The sequence below is a fragment of the Cebus imitator genome, unplaced genomic scaffold, assembly GCF_001604975.1.
Source record: "Cebus imitator isolate Cc_AM_T3 unplaced genomic scaffold, Cebus_imitator-1.0 Scaffold311, whole genome shotgun sequence".
NCBI classification, from domain to species: Eukaryota; Metazoa; Chordata; class Mammalia; order Primates; family Cebidae; genus Cebus; species Cebus imitator.
In genome coordinates this window covers 992,190-1,015,334 of record NW_016107626.1, presented here as the reverse complement: position 1 = coordinate 1,015,334, position 23,145 = coordinate 992,190, and the positions used below count along the sequence as shown (strand labels likewise).

At 50.5% G+C, this 23,145-nt stretch overlaps 1 protein-coding gene across 5 annotated transcripts in view; it reads right to left on the bottom strand.

Moving 5' to 3' along the window:
• PHACTR3 (phosphatase and actin regulator 3) overlaps nucleotides 1-23,145 on the bottom strand; it is a 258,465-nt gene that overhangs the window by 5,621 nt on the left and 229,699 nt on the right. For all 5 annotated transcript variants that reach the window (XM_037729564.1, XM_037729565.1, XM_017503447.2 and 2 more), the window contains exons 9-11: nucleotides 5,571-5,626; nucleotides 1,648-1,709; nucleotides 573-713 (exon numbers count right to left, since the gene is read on the bottom strand). In XM_037729564.1, the coding sequence (XP_037585492.1) occupies nucleotides 573-713; nucleotides 1,648-1,709; nucleotides 5,571-5,626 (259 nt within the window). The remainder of the gene's footprint in view (nucleotides 1-572; nucleotides 714-1,647; nucleotides 1,710-5,570; nucleotides 5,627-23,145) is intronic.

Here is a 23,145-nt window from a genome sequence, read left to right as displayed (position 1 = left end):
CTCTCTAACTGTTCAGTTCAGACTCATCAGGAGGTTCTCAGAGATATCTCTAACTGTGCAAGTCCAGGAGAGAGTCTAGAACCTCTTCTATACTGTAGAGGCTTTCTTGAATGCATCTTTGTCCCCCACTGTTGCTCGTTTTGTTTAAACTTGCCAGTTGATCTCTTTTATGACAGCCTTGCCCACCTTTGATTTATGCCTCATATCATGGTTTCTCAATTTCCACAGTTTTGACATTTGGGACTAGATAATCCTTTGTTGAAGGGGCTGTTATGTGCATTTTGAGATGCTTAGCAGCATCCCTGGCCTCTGCCAGTAACACCCCCAGTTGTGACAATCAAAAATGTCTCTAGACATTGCCAAATGTCCCTAGTGGCAAAACTGTCTTCTAGCTGAGAGCCCCTGCTCAATCTGACCCTGAATTATCTTTATGAAACCAATATTTATTGCAGGTATACTCTTAATTTAAATAGTTGAAGGCTCCCTTTGTCTAAGAATAAACTCCCTGGCATGACATATTTTCCCCTTATAATAACATACAACAACCCCCACCAGCACAGACAGTTCTGTACCTTATCTGCTGCTGACAGTCTTGTCCAGGGTTTGTCTGCCCTCCTGTCATAGTCCTGCGCTTTTGCTACTTCCACGTAATCACTGAATCGTATCAGAATTTTTCTGTCTCTTAATTCATCAACGGTGGGTCTCTGATTAAGCTAAAATAAAAGATTATCATAGTTAAGTATCACACGCCAAACTAGATTTTTTGAAGTACTCTGAACAAACAGCAGCTTTCTAAAAAACATAAAACTCTGCAACTGTGAAATGTCACCTGAATACCAGCAATCTCTAATGTGAAGGGCTTAAATTATATACTGTACTCTTGAGTCAAAGAATGTGACTTAAAATATGTTCCTCTAACATTTTATCAAAAGGAGTCACACCCCCAATAGTACATAGCACCTGCTCAAGGAATGGTTCGTGAATTAACTTAGATTTTATGGCATCAATGGCTTCAGGTACAATTAGATACATTTTTCTGAGGTACTAATAAAATTATTATATGTCAAGATCAGGAGTGATATTCTGTTAATTTCAAGAGAATTATTATGGAGCAACACAACGAAGAAGGCGAAACCAGAACACTTGAATTTAGAAACGGTCAGGGCTTTAAAAGTAAATTAAGGTTTACAGAGTTGCTACCTGAATTGGCCATAGTACATTTTAACTATTTGAGTCACAGATAACAAACCCTGAGTTGAATAAAGTTTTTCTACAACTGAGGAGCTTCTAGACATATTGGAGGTGAACAAAAGCAATGAGTGTAAAAAGGGACTAAAACACTGATGCCCATTAAGAAAATGCCCATCAACTTCCGGCTTCCACCTATACATAAGTAAAAAGTGTCATCTGGATTGTACACCTCTTCCAAGTGCTTCTGTGCTAGGGAAGGACTTCGTCCATAGGGAATGTCAGAGGGAGTTAATTCATTGTTGCTGAGCAAAAATCCCAATTTAACTGATAGCATGTTGTCCAGGAAAACATTATTCATGATCACAGAGTAATATCTAGATTTCCCTTCCCACCTGCTACAGAAGCAGCTGTTCTCTAATTCACCTTTTACTATTTAGGCAATAAAACTTACAGTACCTTTCTTGTCAATCTTTGTTTGATTTCTCTTCTTTCTTCCTGCTCTGTCTGATCATTCCTTTCTGTGAAAGATTAAAATAGGAAAAAAATAACAAAGAGAAACAGGTTGAAACTTTCTTTCCTTTAGCAGGGAAGTGTACTCAAGATATCCATATTTCTGGGAGCTGAAGGTAAGATATTGAGACCTTTTTCCACATCACTGTTTCCGTGTTTTTTCCCACTTTGTCAATCACCGCTCAGGAGATCATGGTTTCATTATACAGAAATACTTGTACTAAGCGAAGCTTTGCTGTTATCCCAGCCTGGTCTCCTCAGCCCTCTGTGCATTAGAAACAACCAGTTATGGCCGCTGTTTAAGGAAGTAGACATCTCTGTGTGTGTCTGTCTCTCTCACTGATTTCCTCTTTCTCCCCAAATATCTTTATCTGTGTATTTACATCTAGCACCTAGATGCCACATAAAAATAGCTATAGTAGACTAAGTAAATAAATGTATGTGTACATTTCAATATAAATAGCGCTGCCACTACTTTATTTTTCTTAATAAGTGTACAGACTTTTTAACCCACATAAATGTGGAACACCTTCTTCAGCTTCTGGGCACCATATGCTTATATGTTCAGACAGTATTTCAAATCCATGAACCTACCTGACTCTCCATTGCTGAAGTGTGAACACTGTTATATGAAAGTGCCATTTAAAGGAGCCCAAGTCCCTCAGCAAAATTAGCTTTGCTTGGTAAGTTGTGACTATTAACATTCAAGCTGTGCTTGCACCTACACTTGGAAGCTAAAAATAGACCAAAGCGCTGAGATATAGTATAAAATATAAGCTTCCCTCTGGGATACAAGATAATGGCTGTCCTATTTCTGGTGCTTCCTGTTGCCAAATAAAGCCTCAGGTCCCTGGCCTGAACATAGCTCCATTCCTAGAAAAGAGATTTCAATAATCAGCACTCCTAGAAACACTGCTAGGTTTGGTAAGGGAAATCCTGCCACTTGCAGTTAACACAATTCACATTATCTGCCTTTATTTAAAAGATGCATTTCAAATATTTGTGCATTTGTGGGATTGGTTTATATATTGTGCTTTTCTGTAATTTTTTTAAGAGAGTCATCTTGGATTAGGGTGTTTTAGAAAAGGTAATGAAATGCTGTTTGTGCTTAATTCTTTAGACAAGTGATAAACCAGAAGAAACCATACTTTTGGGATATAATCAGAAAGCTGATGATACAATTAGAAAAACATTGTGAAAGTGTCACATATAAGGCCAGCCACGAGGGATTTAACAGATATTAAGTTTTTCAGATTTCTTAAAAATAGGCCATAGGCAACTCCCAAGTGCAGCCTCCATGTGAAAAGATTGAAATAAAGTCAGATCGTTGTTTTTTAAAAAAAAAAAAAAAAATCCTGAAAAATGCCATCATTACTACCAAGGTCACCAGCAAGGTCTTTGAAGAATTGATCTTTGAAAGTTCCTGTCAGAGTGCTTCTTTGTGCCAGGTGCTCTGTTGGACACCTCCTCCAAGAAGTCCTTCCTGTTAGCCTAAGCCCACAGACCTCTCCCTCTGAGCTCCCTATAGGAGTTAGTTATATAGTTATATGTTAGTTATATAGTTATATGTTTCTGGATCTCTTATTTCCAGACCCAGAAAATCCTGTGTGTTATACAAAGCAAGGGACCCATAATCAGGACCGCTATACCCATATTTTCTGGAAATAGCTCTAGCAGCTTGGACAGTTATACATGAGTCTTCCATAAATATCCAGAAATGTGTTACAGCTTCTGACGCAGTAAAGAAGATGGGCAGTGGAGTTAGGCAGACCTGGGGTTGAACTCTAGTGCTATCCTTTTTCCAATACTCATTTGTTAGAAAATGCAAACCTCACAAATATGTTGCAATGATTAAGTGAGTAAATATATACCAAGTACTGAATACAGTGCCTGGCACAGATTGGGCCATATAAAGAGTTACCATCATCATATAAAGGGGTCACTGCTCTTCTGATTTTATTTCCGTGTTATACTGTTACATGAGCAGAGTTCTGAGTATTTCTCAGACATTATTGCAATTAGTCATGAGTGTACCACTTGAAGCAAATACAAAAGTCATATTCTAAGGATTACAAGAAGAAAATGCAATATATTATGAATTCTTGAAGTCCTATGTATTAAGAGCCTATGAGTATGATGTTCCATACTGGGCTATATATAGTTACCCCATTCTCAGCAGAACAAAAGAAAAACCAAATACCCACCACAAACCTAGCAGTAAAATTCTCAAGTCCTCCCACTCAGGACACTTGAGAGGGCTTCCGAGCTAAGGACAAACCTACATTCACTGATGAAGGCACAGTGTTTATGGCAGGATTGCCATGGCCACTACAGAGAAAACCCATTTTCCCTTGTGGGCACTGAAGGTAAGTGAGTCAGTTTCAGTTATATACTTACTAGGACTCTATTCACCAAAGATAGTTTTATTTCTAAGGCTCTGATATTTATTTCCAAAGAATAACACAATTAGAAGCACTTTCTGGCGGGAAGAGCTGGCTGCCCACAATAGGAAGGAAGAGGCCGCTACTGAAAGAAGACATGGTTCCTGGGTTAAAAGTCTGGGCTGTCATACTCTCTTCCTGTTGCTGACAGCGGGCTACTCGGAATGTGGAGCTTCCTGTGTCTTGAACTTGCCCGGTTCGTCTAGACTGCTACTTTTACTACATCTATAACTTATAAGCTTGATAAAGAAGTGACTTAACTTTTAAAAATTCAAATATTTGGCAACTGAAACCGCTTGACTTTTCTGTCTGCCTACTTAATTAAGCATGTTATCAATGAAAAGCTTTTCTTTAAATCCTCAGAGATGGTATAATTAACATAGAACAGTAGTCACCATATCTTAAGTTTAAAAAGTAAAATAAGGTCTTTATCTGAGAGTTATTTTCAACAATCTATAAAGGAGGGGATCGTTTTAGGCAGTTAATGAAGGCATTGAGGCAAAGAAAGAAAAGAGGAATCGATTCAAGTTCAGTACCCAGACCAACAAGGGGCTCTGCCGTGTTTTCTGACAAAGTCAGCTTGGTACCATTATAACTTCACAAAAAGATGTTCACAAATAAGAAACTTGGAGAAAGTCTGTAGTATTCCTCCCATAAAGATTTTTTAAAAGTCCTTTAAAAATCCAAGCCATTAGAAGATACTTTCTGTCGAAAATGTTTTAAAAACAAAAAGACCAGATAGATAAAGAACTATCTGAGAAACACTTTTTCAAGAGGTTTGGCCACCCCTAAATCACTGACTTTATGGAATATTTGATGGAATATAGTGTCCTAGAGCAGGGAGGTTACTCATGAACACTGATGCTCACATATGCTGTAATTGTCTACCTAATAGGAAATGCAAAGGGGGGTGCAAGGCTGGGAGTGACAGAGGGTCCTGGAACCACAAAGTCCTGAGCCACAGGAAAGCTTCCCATGGCTTCACTGTTTCCCTGAGGTGACTGCTTTATTCCTCCCAAGTGTAACAGGCAAGGGGCGTGTCCTTCTCTAGTGGGATTTATGATTCAGTTCATGCTTTACCTGTGATTTCTGTAGCCATGAAGAACCCCCACCCAAAACTGCCAGGAAAGCCCTGTTTGAAACCTAATGCATTTAGACATATGGGACTGACTAACTCTGAAAATAAGAACATCTTTATGCTAAGAGGAGAAGAGCTTTTTTTTTTTTTTTTAATTTTAAAAGAGAATGTTTCTAGATATATCAGCTTTCCTTTGGGGCTTGCTTTCAGAATTCCTCAGTGGCTCAGGTTTACTGGGAGCATGGAGCATTCTGCTTGCAGAGAAGGGCTGGGTTATGGGAACTCAGGATTTGCGCAACAGCCTCAGCACACGTGAGGAAAAACCTCTAGAGGAATCACCAGCTACTCACGTTTCAAGATATTTCTTCTCTCCAGCTCTTCCACAGCAGGTCTTTGGCTCAGCCGTCTGCGGAAAAACACTAGAATTACATTTTGCACCATAGTGGCTCCCTGCAAATTCCACCTAGGGTCTGCAAGGATGAGAGGTGGCTGGCACACCCCTATAGATTGCCTCCCAAAATTGGGAGGAGAGAAGGTGAACCTTTGGTTGTTGCCTCTTGCTGGCAAAATCAAGTCAGACTTCCAGGTGAGAGTGAAAGCTGCCCTGTCACAGAGATAACACTAGGGTAGCCCTTGCTCCAACTCCACATGTGCAGGTCTTCATTTTTCCCATCTGTCGCCCAAACCTCGCCTGGTCTGGACTGTTCACTGGAGCAGTGTATTTAAGCAGCAAAGAGATCTGTTCAGGAAATTCCTTTTCCTGCCCATTGGCTTAGGAATGGGTAGCTAGCACCACCTGTTTTCAGGCTTCTGGGTCCAGAGGTGCTGGGAGATCCATGCCTCCTATCACTGCCTCCGTCGTCAGCACAGGAGACACCAGCCGTGGAAACACTGATCTCTCCTTCCGGCTTTCTGCCTGCTGAACTGCTGAGCAGAGCCGCCTGTGCCCAGCCCAGCACAGGGGGAGTGTCTAAAGATGTCTAAGGGGCCTCCTGCCTCTTGTCAGCAAGCATGCAGCTCAGCTCAGGCACTGAATAAAGACTGGGAATCTCTTCCAGCCAGCACAGCTAACAGAGCTGAGCCCACCCACACAAGCTCCCCTCCCATCAGCCCAGAGGAACTGTGCGATGTGCAGACAAATTATCTCTTTTTCAAATGGTCTCTCATTGAGGGAGTTGGAGGATGCAGCCAACAACAATCACCACCAAAAAACATAAAGGGTTTGTCAGGAGAAGGAGGCATCATTAGCCAAAATTAATGCCAAGCTCTGATTATTCTTGTGACTACACTAATGTTGTCCTTGGGCCAAAGCCAGAAACCTCCCCACTTCCAGATCCTCTAACCACAGCAGGGAGTCAACAGAGCCTAGTATTTGAATGCCCAGAATTTAGAGCTATATTTTGCCCCAGTGAGGATGTTGCCTCCATTTAGAAATTATTTATCTCCTATTTATAAGCCTTGTCCCAGCAGAAAGCCTAGGGCGTTGCGGGCTCAGCTGCTCCTCCCTCCACACTAGAATACAACCCTTTGTGGTTCCGCTCCCCTGGGGGTTTTGTCTTCTGGCTCTGTGGGTGGTTGCTTCCATAAAACTTGATGTTCGGCGAGACTTGAACCTGCCCCCTGAGGATTCCTGGCTGGAATCCAGTGGCAAGGTCCTCCCCAGTCTGTCCCAAACAATGCGTGCAAAGCCTAGCTCCTAAATGTTGCACCTGCAGTCTGGTCAAAACACCCCAAAGGCCATTGACTCAAGCCCTCAGGAAATGACCAAATACTTGTGATGTGCCAGGCACCGTTCCAAGCCCCCAGAACACAGTGCTGAATACGGGACGCCTTCCCTGCCCTTGGGAAGCTCATAGTCTAGAGCACACTTGTCTAACCTGCGACCCGCAATCTGCACACAGCTCAGAACAGCTTTGAAGGAGGCCCAACACAAATTCAAAAACTTTCTTAAAACATGAGATTTTTTTTTGCAATTATTTTTAGCTCATCAGCTATCGTTAGTGTATTTTATGTGTGGCTCGAGACTATTCCTCTTCCCGTGTGGCCCAGGGAAGCTGGAAAATTGGACACCCCTGGTCTAGTGGGAAAGGCAGACAAATAATAAACAAATGAACAAAACCATCTCAGAGAGTGGTCAATGCCATAGAGGAAATGAAATGGGGGATACGGTGGGTGAGTGGTTGTGCAGGGGCAGATACGTTCAGAATGGCAGAGATACATTTCCACTGAGATGTACCCAAATGAAGAGACGGAGCTAGTGTGGGAAGACCACAGCTCTCTCCACAGCATCTCTTAACTATTCACACATTGGGCTTAAAAATCGACAGAGCGGGGATGGGGGTAATCAAGTCAGGCTTCATGGAAGAGGAAACTTCTGACGGTTATACAGAATCCACTTGGTACAGCAGTGTCTGCAAAGGTCTTGGAGAAGGAATTAGGTAAATGAAAAAAAATCATCAGGAAATTGGAGTTGTCTGGAGTCTCCCCTTAGAGCTGGGCACCCAGCATTAGCTCACTTCTCAATGTATCTGAGTCTCCATAAAGCAATGGCAAGAGAACCCGACAGCCTCTCTGTGTCTGAATAATGGTGGAGCAGGCCGCCATAGGAGAAGCACAAACAAGCCAGACCCTTGGCCCCAATGCTGGCCACAGAAGGGCTCTGAAGCAGGAAGGAGATGGGGTGGAGGGGAAGGGGACACTTTTGGAGCAAAAGAAACGAAAAATCCCTTAAGCTCAGCAGGAGTGGCTGGGCCATGAGTCTTTACCCATGAAAAGGTACTTTCTTTACACAGCTCCTCTGGCTAACAGGGAGAGGCTATGTGTAGGAATGAGATCCTGGGAAGTAAAAGATGTGGAGTCCTAATAAGTAAGCAACAATGAGGAAGGGGTCCTAGGTTGGGGAGAAAAATTGTTCTGAGAGCTGGCTAATCACAGACAACGTACTACTGGCATGACATCCTGTTTCCAAATACCTTGTTCCACTAGAAGCCCCAGCAGCACGACCTTATCAGCACCCTCGTCTGCACAAGCTTCTCCAGCACAACCCTAGATAACTTCCCTCCAGCCCCTTCTCTGCTGTGCTGCTGGTTACACCCTTGCAATGGATCTTAATACTTTCATCTGCCTTTCTTTACCTACAGCTATCTCGGTAAACTCTTTTACTGTCCGCGATGCTGGTCCCAGTCATTTGTATTTTACGTGTGGCTCAAGAAAATTCTTAAGCCAGCTGCCCAGCAAGGAACACCCATAGGGACACCTGAGGAGTGAGGCTGTGCACTTCCTCAAATCTAAGAAGTACCCCAAATCTCCCTGGAGGCTGGTGTCCACTGGCATGGCCCCGAACAAGGCTTTTTCCTTTCTTTGTTGGAAACTTGTCTTCTCATCTAAAATGAGAATTAGTATCAGACCCTCTTAGAGTTATGAGAATTAAATGAGATAATGCACAAAAATGTTTGTGACAATGCAGCTTGGGATGTAGTAGTTTCTCAACCCAACCTGCGACTTGCCAGCTTATCATGGACCATGTTCCCAGAAAGGCATTTCATCCAATTGATACACCTTAGGAAAGTGTGGACATCAAACCAGCAAAAGCTATGCCACTGAGCAAGGCGCAGAGGCAGTCTGGTGGCCCAACTGCTCACTGCAGGACTTAATCTAGCTGCCAAGCTTCTCACCGAATGTCACCAAGCAGTAAGGCACAGCTGGCTGCCAGGGTGCTCTAGAATATGCAGTCCTCTGGGTGGACACAGCCCCGTAGGTACAGGGTTGTAAACAGAGCAAAACTATACCCAGGCCAGGACCCCACTGGCTTGTCACCAACCCGCCTCTCTACCCGAAGAGTGCCTGGCCCCCACAGCTGGAGGGGCAGAGGCAGAGCTCCAGTCAGCACTGTAGGCCCCAAGACCCTCCCTCTAGTTCTCACTAGCCGAGGGTATTGAGGTGAGCAAGAAGACCCCTGATTGCCAGATGATGGTGCTGAGCAGGGTATTAGGGCGGTGCCACCAACTCAACAAGGCCAGGCCACAGTGCGGACTAGACTCGAACCTGGACACTAATGGCTTCCAGAAAGTGACACTTCAGTTGGGACTTAGAGGATGAGTGGGATCGCTAGGTGAGGAGGGGAGATAGGAGCACTGGAGGCAGAACAGAGGGTATGTGCAAAGGTCCTGAGGTGGGCTCGTTTACATTGCACGAAGGTACGTGTGCACCGAGGCTGAGCAGGGGCAGGACCCACGCAGCCTGGCATTCCTGGAGAGGGAGGAGTCTGGATTCCCTCCTGAAACCCTAGAGTGGTACTGAAGGATTCAGAGCAGACCTGGGTGAGATGGGGTACGGGTGTACAGGATTAGGTCTGCATTTGGAAACACTCTCTGGACTCTTTCAGATTTCTATCTAACAAGGACAGAGTGGAACCCACGACCAAGAGACACAGACCTGCTCAGACCCGCACCAGATGCCAAGGACAAAGTGCCACAGGCCTGTGAGTGGCTGACGGGCCCCTGAAATGTTTAAGACTTGGGGAAGAAGTTGACTGTAGAGCAAAAACACCCCAAACTCCAAATTAATACTTATTACCCTAAGTGCATATAAAAGCTATCCTTTGTCCACCTGCTACCTGAAGCTTAACTAACTCTTCATGCAGAGTTGGGACTTTCAAAAGGAAGAATGGCGATAAGCCCGATGCCAAGGGCAGGCAATTACTATGCCCATGTTACAGACGAGACCCTCGAGGCTCAGAGAGGATTGTGATCAGCAGCTACTACGGCTGGAATCGGAACCCACAGCCAGTTCCAGATGCTGGGAGGGCTGAGGCAGGGAGGAACACCCACACCACCAGCTGGCAGGCACCAGCCAGCAAGGACACAGCTGGGACGAGGCCAAGGAAACATTCTCCCAGCACAGAGAGTGAGGTCCAGGCAGAGGCATGCATCACAGGCCGCCACCCCGCCCCGCAGCCTGCTGGCCCCTGCTTGACACCCAGTGGTCACTCAGGCCAGGGTGACCCAGGATACTTTCTGGGCAGAACCAGGGCCAGGAAAAGGGCAGTCAGGCTGAATGAGTCATGAAGCTCTGCGAGAGCAGACCCCAGGTATCTCCTTCCCCACACAGAACCCCAGAGCCAGCAGCACGGGCAAGAGGAGCCGCTTGCATCTAGGAGCAAAGGAAAAGGTGCCGGCTCCTCTCCCTCACCACACAGCCTGCTGGGGCCTGGCTGGGGTGGGGATGCTGATGCCACCAGGGTTTCCTGGGCTTTGAGCCTCAGGAGCAAGGTGCTCTCCGAGGAGCTGCTGGAGACACCGCCAGAGCATTGCTGGGCTTTGGGAGCTGCAAAAGGCCTTAGGGAGGGGTGGGGCAGGGTAGGTGGGAGTCCACAACCCCTGTGGGATTCCCCAACCCTCCCCACCCTCTGCAGCTGCTCACAACTTCTGATTCAGAAATGGGGCTGCAGGTGACGTGCTGGTGCCGCCAGAAGCTGGGGAAGCCACAGTCTATTTCTGACTCTCCCCACTGAGCAAGCCTGAGTGTGGCAGTTAATTAAAGCATCACATGGGTGTGGGAGCGACACTAAGAAAAGAAACCCCAGGGACAGAGAGCAGCATCTGCCCGTCTCTTCACCTGGTCCCTGCCTGAGCACACACAAGAGGTGGAAATGGCAGGGAGGCTGGAAGGACTGGGGAACCAGGAAGAGGCGGGGCAGGTCCTGGAATGCAGACAGGAGTTAAAGGTATTGAGTGTGACACACCCTGGAAAAGGATGTCTGTATTTTCAAGTGTGGATGGGAGTCATCGTGGGGGCCGGGGGGCACCAGCCAAGAGGGGACCCCACAGGTACTTCCCAGTTCCGGGTGCCTCTCACTGCTACAGACAGATCTGTAGCAGTCCCCCACGATGCACCTGGCCCTGTGCTGCAAGTACCGCAGAGGAGACAGTCAGAGAGCAGGGGAGAAATGATGGGGAGGAAGGGGCCTGGAGGAGGAGCTGATGAGACCACTGGCAGCCTGGACACTCCGCACATCTGGAGCGGCTTCGGGAGGCAGGGTGCCGCTGTGCCCCACACATTTCCAGGTCTCTGGAGGCTCCTGGTGAGCACTGGGGCCCCAGCACTGGCACAGAGCTAGGAATCCAGTTCCAGCTCCGCCCCCTGCCAGCTGGTTGATGGGGTCACACCCTCCCATACTTGAGCCTCTGATTCCCCAGGTGAATACCTACCCACCAAACCCACAGGGATGCTGGGAGAGTTGAGAACACTAAATACAGGAGGGGGTTGGCACACAAATAGGTGGCATTATGACTACTACTACAGCTCTGATGCTATTCGCCTGGCGTGCTCAGCCCAGGTCTCTTCCAGCTTCAGCCAGCAGAGCCGCAAGCTCTATCCTGCCCACAGCCTCCTTGCAGGCCAGGATCCCCAGGAAACACTCCTCCTTCAGACACTCACAGCCTCCTCCATCAGACACTCACTCACACCCTCTTCCATCATCTGCTCATTCACACCTCCATCAGATACTCACACGTTCCTCCATCAGACACTGACACGCTCTCCATCACTCAGACCCTCTCCATCAGACACACACCCTCTCCATCACTCACACCCTCTTTCATCACCTACTCAGTGTCCATCACTCACCCTCTTCCATCAGACACTCATACCCTCTTCCATCAGACATACTCTCCTACATCAGACACTCACATCCTCCTCCATCAGACACTCACACACATGCTGCTCTGTCTGACATAGCCTCTTCCATCAGACACCCCTTTTCCCCCATCAGATGCTGTCTCAGTGCCAAGCTTGTACCAGTTTCTGAATCGTCCTCTGCATACACTGCCAGCTGACGCCTTCCTGCATGATGAGCACTGCAGCAGGGGCTGCAGGTAATTTCAGGAAGTGGAAGGACAAGGGGTCAGAAGGAGCATAGTTCCAAGCTCACCAAGCTTCGGCTTCCTGACGAAGCCCCAGCCAGCCAGACTGCCCCACTAAGTGCACATCCCCCCAAATCTTGATCTCACCCCAGCACAGATGTCACAGAAGAGGTTTGAATCAACATCTAAAGTCACCTCAGTGTGGAGCAGAAATTGAAAAGCAATTCCTTCCATACAAGGCAGAATGCCTTCCTAGAGAGAACAGACAACTCTCCACCCACAAGGGACGCCAGGGCTATTTTGGGAGGCTCCTTTCTGGGAATGCCAATCCTGCCCCACAGCCGCCTTGAGTCACTGAGAAAAGCTGGCAGCCCCCGCCTGGAGATGGGATTCCCCAACGAGGCAGCCTCTCCACATACTATTCACATGATGAATCGTCAGACACCTGATGGTGAATGGGGCAGATTTCTCCTGTACTTGCCCCCAGGCACTCACTGGCATGGTGTGTGGATGACAGGCACATTGATTCTGTGTCTCAGAGCATCAGGGCAACGTGGGTGTGTCTGCAGAGAAGTTCAGGAGGAGAAGAGGTCTCCCCAGGCCATAAAATGAGACCTGGATGATGAAAGAAAGAGCCCAGGGAAAGACCAGGGACAGGCATCCAGGTAGAGGGGATGGGGTGCGTCCACACGAGGAAACAGCAAGTCCCCATCGTCACCATCACCCTGCATGCAGGGATGATCTGCCCACTGAGGTCCCAGCGGGAGGTGCTGGCTGCTGGTCCCCATGCCTGGGGCAAGCCTCACCCCAGCACCCAGCAGTCCTGGCTTCCAGAACACCAGGGAAGATGCGACCCCCAGCCCTTTGAGACCCACACACCCAAGGCTGACCTCTTCACACCCTGTGCCCTACCTCCGCACACCTGCTCAGTGCCCAGCATCCTGGGTTCAGAGGCTGGCTCCAGCCACCACCCAGGGACATCCTCAGACCCTGGGAGACCCGACTCCTCTTACTCCCCACTTCCAGCACCCTAGGGAGCTCCAAGTCTGTTGGGTTCTGCTTGCATCCGTCCATCCATCCATCTCTCCACCCCCAAGGCCATTCCCTGATCCAGGCCACCAGCCTTGGCCCTGGGTGATGGACACTTCCACACTGCCCACCTCCCTGCCCACAGCAGCCTAAGCCCCACTACCACCATCCTCAGGACAGCCTCCAAGGCCCTCAGCAAAGCCTTTCAGTCCACAGCGACCCCTCCAGCAGCTCTTCCTACTCCCCACCCCTCCCAAACTCTGCACCGTAATGGTGCCATGCCAAGCTGTGTTTACAGACAGGCAGCTGTTCAGTGTCCCTGTCTGGCAAAGACATCCTTCTCCTCACTCAGGAGTTGCAGCCCCTCTGTAGTCCGTGCCCCCCTGATGACAATTGTTCTGTCATGTCCCTTTTCCTCTAAATCCCTCACATGCAAAACTAAAAAACAAGGTAATATCCTATCTGTAACATAAAGGAAGGAAAAGAAAATTAACTTTTAATCAGATAATACATATTCCAATAGGTCAGTAAGTGCCAGGCATGGCTGGACTAGGTAACACGGGCACACTGCCAATGCTGCCCCTACAGAAAAATCACCATCACAGTGCCAGCCACAAATACAGACAGACCCACAGCTGCCACACTGGTCACTCCACGCCCTGAGAGACACTGATGGAGGAATGCTTCGTGGTCAAAGCAGAGTTCACTCCTCCATCAGTGGAAGAGGTTTCTGGCATCTGCACTCCAGGAAATCCACCTGTGATACTCCACCAAAATACCTCCTGTGCGTGTCCAAAACACACTCAGGCTGAGGCTCAGGTCATCATAAACAGGCTTTGGACTCCCGTGAGTATTCCAGCGACATTCGGAAGTCAAGTGGAACGGGGGGGCCAGTCTTATTGCTAAGGAAGTGCCCCACGGCTGCAGAGCACCTGCCTCCCGGGACCATCCTGAAAACATCAGGAGCCCCAGCTGCTGTCACAGTCCACAAAGCTGCCCTTAGTTTCCAAAAGACCACAGAGAACCGCTGGGCTGCCTCCTATGCCCTCAGGACAACTTCACCTCCACCACGAAGGCCCACCAGGCTCGGTGCAGTGGGGGCTTCTGATATCTGGGAAGGTGTCCATTGCCTCCTATGCCCACAGGGACAAGTCTTCAGGCCAAAGGCTCCTGCCTACTCTGTCCTCCCAACCCCACCCTGCAGGAGGAGCATGTCCCCTGGAGCCTGGGCTCCCTCCCAGGGCAGTGCAGAAAAGAACCCAGGTGCCTGGAGTCAGCCTCCCAGACCCTCCAGTGCCTCTCGACCATCTCCCGGGTACAGCCTGCCCCTCTCTGCACCTGCATGGCCTCACCCAGTGTGCTTACCCAGCGAGACTGAGAGGAGAAAGCCACGTGACGGGGCTGGCCCAGACACTGTGCCTTGAGCTCCAAAAACTGCACACTGTGTTGTCTCCATCACCGTTGCTATTTCTGTTTTGCCAGCCTGGTTCTGTGACCCACCCTAAGCCGCAAAGGGAGTCTAGACTACCCCGCCCAGGGACAGGTAAGCATCCCTGGGCTACAGATGACTCCATCCCCCTCTGCACCAGGAACAGCCCCATTGGTGGCGGGGAGGGGTCTCACCTCCAATCAGCCGCCTAGAGCTGCATGTTCCAGTGACTCAGGCTGGGTACCAAGATCACCTCCGTTCCCGCCCGTCGCGGCCAGCTGATCACCCACACCAGCCTCTCTGGATGGTTCCCGGTTGCCCTGAGAGGCACTCCCCACTCCACCATGGACATGACCCTTCCACCTCCTCTTCCAGGTGCCAGATACAGCAACATGGACACCAAGGGACACCCAAGTCACCTTCCATTTGGGGACTCTCAGAGGTGTTGAGGAATCACCTGGTGCCTGAGACCTCTGGGAGGGAGAAAGGAGGGAGAGGGTAGGAGGGCAGGGGAGGAGAGAAGGGAGGGGAGCGAGGAGAGGGAGGGATTCGAGTCTTTCAGAGAGAAAACAGGCCCTTCCTAGACTTTCAGGAACAAGCTCACTTTTACCTGTAGAGAGGAACTTTCTGTTCTCACAGCCAAGGTAATGCAGAATACGTCATTCACAGTGACACCCAGTCCTGACCATGCTATTTTGAAAGGAGGAAAGTGGAGTGAGGAAGAAAGGCCAAGAACATGTGCAAAGAGGAGGGAGAGAGGCAGCCTGCAGGGAAGGACGTGAGTGAGAGAGGGAAGCAGAGAGACAGCGGGCGTGAGAGGCAGGGCCAGGACGGTGCGTGCGGGAGGCTGGGCGTGAGAGGCAGGGCCAGGACGGTGCGTGCGGGAGGCTGGGCGTGAGAGGCNAGGACGGTGCGTGCGGGAGGCTGGGCGTGAGAGGCAGGGCCAGGACGGTGCGTGCGGGAGGCTGGGCGTGAGAGGCAGGGCCAGGACGGTGCGTGAGGGAGGCTGGGTGTGAGAGGCAGGGCCTGGACGGTGTGTGCAGAGCGCATGTGAGAGGCAGGGCCTGGACGGGAGAGCAGGTGTGAGAGGCAGGGTGAGGATGGTGTGTGTGGTATAATGCCAGTTGTAAGGCTGGGGCAGGGTAGTGCCCTGGAGGGAATGTGCCCCATGCCCCACCGGGCCCCACCACCCTGCCTGGCCTCCTCGGGTCTCAGCCAAGGGTGAGCCAAGCCCAGGTTGAGTCAGCTGGGAAGAGCCAAGACACTGGCCCCACGTTGGCCTGGGCCAGGGACACTCAGTGAAGATCTGTGTTCATCCAGCAGGGCCCAGAGGCCCCAGGCCATGGCAGGGACTTCCCAAAAGGAGACAACCTGCTGAAGAGCAGAGCTCCCACCCGCTCCCCTCCCCTGCCCCTCACTGCTCCCCCTCCTCCCCATACCTTGTTCTCCTTCAATGGTGCTGACCTTCTGAGCTGCCCTTGCCCAGCTGGCTGCTACGGCACAATCCCCTAAACTCAGTGGCCTATAAACTACAAAACAACATTTCTCCCGGTTCTGGAGTCTGGGAAGTCCAAGGCTGAGGTGCTGGCAGATTCGGCATCTGGGGAGGACCCGCTTTCCCAGAGATGGCATCTTTTCTCAGCATCCTCACAGCGTGGAAGGAGCCACGAGGCTCAGGACTCCCTCCTGAGGGCGCTAATCCCGCTCATGAGCACTGCACCCTCATCACCTAATCACCTGCCAGAGGCCCCATCTGCAGGCACCATCGTACTGGGGGTGACACATGAATTTTGGGGGGCACAAACATTCAGACCACAGCACGTTCCAAGCCGATTCCCACCCAGCGCCTCTGCCTGGGCCCTTCCCTCTGTTGAGAAGGCTGTTACCCAGATTTCCCCACAGTTCAGCTTAACCTCTTCTTATAGAAAGCCAACTCTGACTCTTCCCGCCGAAGTAACTGGCTCCTTCCTGCACAGATTACCCCCCAGTACATTTGGGTATTTTGTGGCCTTCATGGCCAGAATTATTTATATGTTTTTAGCATCTTAATGGTAAGAACTGCATCAGTAGTACCCAATGCTGTGTACTCAGGGCCTAGAACCAAGCCTGGTGCACGGTAAGTACCCAATGAACAAGTGAGTGAGTGAGTGAGTGAATGACTGAATGAGTGAATGAATGAATGAATGAATGAATACAGGAATGGGACATCAAGGCAAGGCCAGGTTTACACTGAGAGACTTGAGCCCAAAGCCTGGTTTTGACAGCAACAAGGCAGCCTTGGGCAAGCCACCCTCCAAGCCTGCAAAAGACACCACAGTCCCACGCTTGCGCAGCTGCCACCAGAGTGCCAAAGGCAATATGCGTGCTAACCCAGGACAAGGTGCCGTGCCGGCCATTTAGGGACTCAGGATCCCTGCAAGGGCAGAGACTTTGTCCCTACCCGGTCACTGCTGAATCCCCAGCCCTCGCACAGCCTCTCAAGCTGGCACAGCAAAATGAGCAGAGAAGTCACGGGCAATGCAGGGGTCTCCGCTGCCGGGGGACTTGTGCGACACATCTCAGCCTTATTGGTGGAAGTGGGCTGTGGTTTGGTGGGACTCCAAAGCTCATCGTCACTCAGAGACCTCCAGGGAAGTAACAACCACGTGGAGTGTGTGGTCATGCCAAACGGTATGTCACGGTGCCACCTGCAGATCAGCAGAGGGCAGCAAGCTGGGAGCTCCACAGTGTTGACAGGAGTGTAGACAGAGCCCCTCCCCAACCACTGATGGGGCTGTCAAGCAGGGGCATCTCCTGGTGATCAGCACTCAGGTCAAAAATTACAGAAGCACATATTCTCTAACCCACCAATTCCACTTCCAAGATTTCTGATGATGTGTGGACAGCCTTCCACACGGACCTCTTACAGACACACGCATGAGGATGTTCATTATAGCCAAGCCCAGGGCAGAGCCTTAATGCCCATTAGGGCCTAGAAAAAGGACGTGTGTTCAACCCCGTGGTGGAATTCAATGCCTTTACAGACAGAAACCAGGTGCTGTTCCATCAGTCCTTATGGGGAAGGCTTTCCCGGCCAGGCTCCGGGGAAGATCAAAGGGAATAAGCGTGAGTGTGGGAACTGCAAAACCACCTCGTGGTTAAGAGTCTAAGCTTTGAACCTGCCCTTTGCTTGAATACTGGCTTCTCCAGCTGTGCAATCTTAGATCTGCTCACAAACCTCTTGCCAACCTTGAATCTGTGAGGGTCAATTTGATGTGCCAACCTGCAGGGTGCGGAAGGTGGGGTCACAGTCCCCAGTCACTCAACCAAACACTCATCTAGGTGCTGCTGTGACGGTGTCTGATAGATGTGATCAAGGCCCATCATCAGCTGGCTTTAAGTCAAGGAGATTGTCCTGGCTGACCTGGTGGGCCTGGTCTGATCAGTGGAAAGGCCTTTGAGACAGGCTGAGGCTTCTGGAAGCAGAAATCCTTCCTGTGGACTGTGGCCCCAGCCATGCCGGGAGTCCTGGCCTGACCTCACAGCCTCCCCAAGGATTCCAGACCTGCCTGGCCACACCAGCTGAGCTGTGCATGGGTCAGGAAATGGGTGCTTTTGTTCCCAAACCTATTTGCATCAGGTGTACTTATTTCTGTAATTAGGCAATTTCATTAAGCTTTAAATGCACATTGATTAAATGATCTCATATGGCTGTAAAATGAAAATGTAACTTCTATGAAAAGCAAGCTTTGGAGTCAGTAGAGGCAAGTTGCTAAAAATACCGCTGTGCAGTTTGCGTGGGAGAGAGAAATGTGAGATGTGGGGAGGCAGGGCTTTAAAACTCTGGAAGGATTCTACCCTAAGATTGCTTCCAAGTGCCTTTAAATACCCACTCCTCTCCAAAGAAACTGACAGTGAAACTTGTAGGAGATGCAGCCAGTGCTTGTTTAGAGCAAAAGAACTGGAGTTGGTAGATCCTTCCTCAGAGAAACGTCCTTGGGTTCCACCTCAAAGTGCTGGCCACAACTGTGTGACTTAGGTTAAAACGGTGTTTAAAGCATGAACAAGTCATGCTTATGATCTCTCCTTTCAAACGGCTTTTTGAGAAGTCACCCGGGGCTGGGCACAGAGGACAGGTCTCTGCTCCACCTCCCTCCAGAGACTGATGCCAAGTGAAGGATCTACCGCAGGTGGCGGGCTCAGCCCCGAGCTGGGCACAGTGCACGGGAGGCAGTGCCTGCAGGTGACCGTTCTGGGCGTTAGGACTCCTCTAAAGACCCAGTTCTGAATGATGACGAACGGCCCCCTGGAGTGGCTCACTCCGGACAGATGGATGAGGTGGGAGTGAGAAGTACCGTTTTATCTTTGACCATCTATATAAGTCCCTTCTTCAAATTTTAAAAATGGCAAGAATGCGTAATGCTCCCCACTGCCCGCTCCCAGGGCTAAGATCCTTGGGAGTCCATTCCGCAGGCACCAACGGAGACCTGCCGGGCGCCATGGCCCGCCTGCCCTCCAGATCCCTCCTCTTCCCTCCTCGGATGCCGAGCAATGCCTGCCTCTGATCTTTTGCTCGGGCAGGACCCCTGCAGCCCTTCCGCTTCCCCTTCCTGTCTCCATCTCTGGGCTTCCAGGGTCACTCCCATGCATTCCTCCCTGCGGCCTCCCAGGGTGCCTGGCCTGAACACCCCACCCCTCTCCAGAGCTCACCCGCCCCGGCAGCTCTTCCACTGGACACGCCCCATAGCTTCACCCCTCTCTCTTAGCGAGGCTGGGAGCTGCAGGCAGGGCCTTGCTCAGCACGGGACCTGAGGCACAGGGCAGGTGCCCATCAGGCTGACAAACACCCTAGTCAGAGAGAAGCCAAATCCACCTGAAAGTGTCCTTGATTTAAGAAAAGACAGGCGCACCTCCCCTGCAGACCACACCATTTCCACGGGACACAGACCTTCATCAGCAATTGCACTGAGGTGCACCAGCACCCATCAGCCCGGGAGGGGACACTGGGAGCCAGTTGCGTGGAACACAGTCACTCTGGGCCGCAGCCCTTCCCACGTCCAGCCATAGCCACGTGTTCCACATGTACCACACACGTGTTCACTTGACCTCCCCTCCCCCATGCTCACGGGTGGACTGGAAGCTTCGGAAGGCAGCCCCTGCATCCTTTGTTCCTTCCCCCAGTCCTAGGCCCAGTGCAGAGAGTGGCTGTTCAGGAAACATCTGCTGCTGAACTAAAATGTCAGGGAGGAGGGTGGGATGGCTGCCGAGGGGGCGGGATCCCTGGGCAGGGGATGGGATTGTTGCCGAGGGGTAGCCATGTTTGTCCACATCACTCTCAGGACCCCTCAGGCTCTTCTTTCCCTCCTCCTCGTCCTCCTCAACTTCCTGCCAGCTGCTCACCTCCCTGGCCCAGCAGGGGAAGGTCAGGATGGGGCATTTTAAACTCCTGGCGGCGCCCTCCAGGCCCACAGGGCTCCACAGGCACTTCTCAGGCCAGGCTGCTCCAGAAATCAATCACTGCTACCTAACAGAATGCGTTTCTTGCTCCTCTCCTTTCTCCCCTTCTTATGCCTGAACGCTAGTTCTATTTAGGGAAGTCTCTTTTCCAGTTGAGCACGGCCACATGAGGAGGGTCCAACAAGGAACTGTAGGTAGACGTGTGTGGAGGAGCTTCTGGACAGAGCCCTCTGGAAGAGCTGAGCCAGCTGAGATGCATGCTCCTCCTTTGGGACTTGAGTGTGATGTCTGGTGCCCTTGCAGCCACCTTGGGCCATGAAGGATCAACACCAGCATAAGGGTAAATAGCAGGAAGGTAAGAGGAGCCTGGGCCCTTGGTGATTTTGGAACAACCATGCCAGTCTTGACTTCCTGTGCAGCTATTCCAGGGAGCGGGGTGGCTCTAAGCGTGGGGTCTGGAGTCAGCCTGCCTGGGTCAAATTTCAAATCCACTAGCTTACCAGCTGTGTGACTTTGAGCATCTTACCTAATCTCTCTGGGCCTCTGTTTCCTTAGCTGCTAAGAACATCCAATAATAGCATTTACACCTTATGCTGAAATGAATGCTGGCAAAGCACCACCCCTCACACACAGCACGGGTTTAATCTACGTCGCTGAGCTACGGCCATGCTATTCCTACTCTGATATTCGCACACGCTAAGCCCCAGTCCCCGGTGAAGCAGGGCTGTGCGGTGTTCAGTGCCCACCAGCATCTGAGCAGGCAGGCCTCACTCACCCATTTCAAGGCTTGGACACATCAAGTGACTTCCCTGTGCTCACTCAGCCCATGACTCTCAGCCAGGCAGCCTCAAGCCCACCAAGCCACCTGCTCCCTGGCTTGGGAATTGGGTTTTAATGATACTGAATGGGGGTTGATGTTGTATTGCATTTTCTTACAAAACATGCTGTACCATCCTCTACAGATTCCCAAGCAACCAAGAAAAACAAACAGCAGTTGACCCCTGCTGGAGGCCTCAGAAGGGACAGGATCACTTTGTATTGACACTAAACAGGCGGGGCTTGAGCCTCTCCCCGGCACAGGATGGGACTCAGGCCCCACTCCACGTACCCTGCACACCACACACAGACAGGCTCTCCCTCCCTGTACATGGCGACTTCCACCCAGGATGACGAAGCCTCATATTTATATCCTCTGGGGCTGAGATTTGCCAGTTTAAACTTGTCCCAGTTTGGAAGCTGTGTGTTCTGTTGCTTAGCTACCTCCGTCTAAAAGCAGAATGCACAGATCCATACATTATAGCGACCACTTTGCTGGGTCCATGCTGGCCTTGCCTGCCCTGGCCTTTGCAGGAACACCAGGCCCCCCCTCCAGGGCTGAGGTTGAGCTCTCCCCACAACACCCCACAGAGCCTGCTCACAGCACTGCTAATGAGCTCCTTGGCATTTGTGCAATGAGTCCTTGAACGTCCCTCAGAAGTCTTGGTGCTCCTCTTGACCTTGGAGGCTCTGCAGTGTTTGTGGGCAGGCCCCTCACCACAGCGGTGAAGCAGGACATGGTGCCACACCAAACGTGCAGGAGGGTGCATCTGTGTAGAGCAGCCCTGATCCCTGCTTGCCCTGAGATTTCTGAACAAAGAGCCTGGAAGCTCCAGCAACGGTCCCCCTGGAGAGCTGGAAAAGTCAGTCAGATAAATCTGCAGCATCGAAGAAGGAAGAAAATCATATAAATTGCTAAATGCCAACAACCTCTGTTCTTGGGATATCAGAATCCAAAACAGGCTGTAGATTGCAGAGTCCCACATGCCTCAGTGATGGGTGCTCAGTACCAGGACAGCACCGTCCCAGCCAGGCCAGCACGGGGGTGGCCGCCTGAGCTGGGCTGGAGGGACCGTAGGGTCCTGGCTCAGACTCACCTTCCCACCATTTCTTTTCTTGCCTTTTTTTTTTTTTTTTTTAACCACAGGGTCTCATTCTGTTGCCTGGGCTGGAGTGCGATGGCACCATCATAGCTCATTACAGCCTCTAACTCCTAGGCTCAAGCCATCCTCCCTCCTGAGCCTCCCAAGTAGCTGAGATCACAGGTGTGCACCACCATGCCCAGCTATGTTTTAATTTCTTGTTTTTTGTAGAGATGGAGTGTTGCTGTGTGGCCCAGGCTGATCTGGAAAATAGCCGGAAGATAAGAGACTCAGTCCTGTGGGCACCTGATGACACAGGCACCTCCCTCTTACCTGCCTGTGGGCACCCAGGTCTGGTGACCTGGGCAACACAGCATGTGATCCTGGGCTCAAGCAATTCTCCTGGCTCAGCTTCCCAAAGTTCTGGGGTTGCAGGCTTGAGCCACTGCGCCCGGCCCCCACCATTCTCAAGAGTCCTCTTCTCTCCAGGCACGGTCAGGCTCAGCAGAGGCTCGGAAGCTGCTCTAGACGTGGGCTTCCTTCCCCTCACAGGCCAAGCCCCCAGAAGCCAAAGGGACTGAGACCCCAAGTTCCCCAAGTGTCCCTACTCCCTAGGAGTAGGGAGCCAGGATGGGACAAACTGGGGATCATGGAAAGGATGGAGAGGATGAGGATAATAAAAATTTAACAAAGTTGTCGCTAAAGATGATGGAAGATAATGAGGAAGAAACAGATGAAAATAATGGCGGCAAAGATGATAAACAAGCAGTGACGGCGACAATGGCGAAGAAGAGAAAATGGTGACAATGAAAAGATGCTGGAGACAAAGAGAAGGGTCTGATGAAGATAAAGCCGATGAAGGGAATGGCGGCGCCTATACGTGGTCATGTTTAGGAGACGCCTTCCCATGTCCCTGTACGTGGTCACGTTTAGTAGACGCCTTCCCGTGTCCCTGTATGTGGTCACGTTTAGTAGACGCCTTCCCGTGTCCCTGTACGTGGTCACGTTTAGGAGACGCCTTCCCGTGTCCCTATACGTGGTCACTTTTAGGAGACGCCTTCCCGTGTCCCTGCAGCAGCAACTGCAAAATCAAGTACCCACAGCACTCAGGCATCATCCTGGGGATCGCAGATACAGCTGACGGGGGAGAGGCGTCTCTTTGGAGTAAGGAAAGTATCTTAAAATTGATTGTGTTGATGGAAATACAACTCTATGAATAAGCTGGAAGCCCTGAATTGAACATTTAAAGTGTGTGAAGTGTGTGGTGTGT